The sequence below is a fragment of the Mastomys coucha genome, unplaced genomic scaffold, assembly GCF_008632895.1.
Source record: "Mastomys coucha isolate ucsf_1 unplaced genomic scaffold, UCSF_Mcou_1 pScaffold21, whole genome shotgun sequence".
In the NCBI taxonomy this organism is placed as follows: domain Eukaryota; kingdom Metazoa; phylum Chordata; class Mammalia; order Rodentia; family Muridae; genus Mastomys; species Mastomys coucha.
The window spans coordinates 91085457-91086512 of NW_022196904.1; the positions used below are offsets into that span (position 1 = coordinate 91085457).

Here is a 1056-nt window from a genome sequence, read left to right on the forward strand (position 1 = left end):
TGTGGCAGCGGTTCCAGTGACCAGCTTTAAATAAATAGAGGGCCTCCAAGTGCTTATTGGATTCCATGTGTGCTCGAACTGCTTTGGCCTCATGAATCCACTCAGCAGGCACACACAGCTTCTGTGTAAGGAAAGTCTCCTTAGCCCAAGACTCAGGGGTCTCTGACAGTTGGCAGTGACGGGTCAGCAGCTCTCGAACAGCCTTCTCACGCATGCTGTGGGGAAGACAAAAACTGGAATAAGCATCATCCCTAGTCTGGAGAAGGCTGTGGTGGACAGCTGAGATGGTCCCCTGGGCAGTCACTCAAATGGGCAATCTCATCTATAGAGGACCACTTCAAACTTAAAAAAAAAAACAAAACCACAAATCAGTTAGGACTATCTCAAATATTATTATTGTCTCTAATTGTGTGTAAATGTGTATGCTGGTACATGTGCAGGTGTTGGATCTTCAGAGTTAGTTGGAGTCACCATCGGCAGTTGTGAGTAACCCAACACAGGTGCTGAGAATCGAACTCAGACTCCATGGAAAAGAAGTAAGTGCTCTTAACTGATGAGCCATCTCTGCAGGCCTTTGAGATTTATCACATGGCTATATCTAACAGATATTCTGAACAATGGTTCTCAGCCTTCCTAACGCTGCAACACATGTTGTTATAACCCCCCAACCATAAAATTATTCTTGTTGCTGCTTCATAATTTTTCTACTGTTATGAACCATAATGTAAATATCCGTGTTTTCTGATAGTCTTAGGTGACCGTGTGAAAGGGTCCTTTGATCCCCAAAGGGATTGAGAACCACAGACTAAGAACCACTGTAAGCAATCACTTACTGGACTGGACTGCCCTGCCCTGAGGTGCTAGATGTTCCCAGTGGGTTCAATGACTTTTCACTCACCCTGAGTTGTCAATGTGCAGGAAGACAAAGATGGCCCACTCCCAAAGTCCTTCGCTTTCCAGTTGGCCAGCATAACTGGCCTGTAGCACACCCTCGCACTGTTCTGAGAGATGGGTATAGTTAAGAGCACGTAGCACTTCCCAAAGGTGCCAGCTTAG

General features: G+C 45.8%; 1 protein-coding gene across 1 annotated transcript in view; it reads right to left on the reverse strand.

Moving 5' to 3' along the window:
* The window catches only part of LOC116101303 (nuclear pore complex protein Nup98-Nup96-like), a 16816-nt gene that overhangs the window by 6878 nt on the left and 8882 nt on the right, over window positions 1-1056 (reverse strand). Inside the window, exons 7-8 of the mRNA XM_031384900.1 lie at window positions 899-1035; window positions 22-215 (exon numbers count right to left, since the gene is read on the reverse strand). Of these exons, the coding sequence (XP_031240760.1) occupies window positions 22-215; window positions 899-1035 (331 nt within the window). The remainder of the gene's footprint in view (window positions 1-21; window positions 216-898; window positions 1036-1056) is intronic.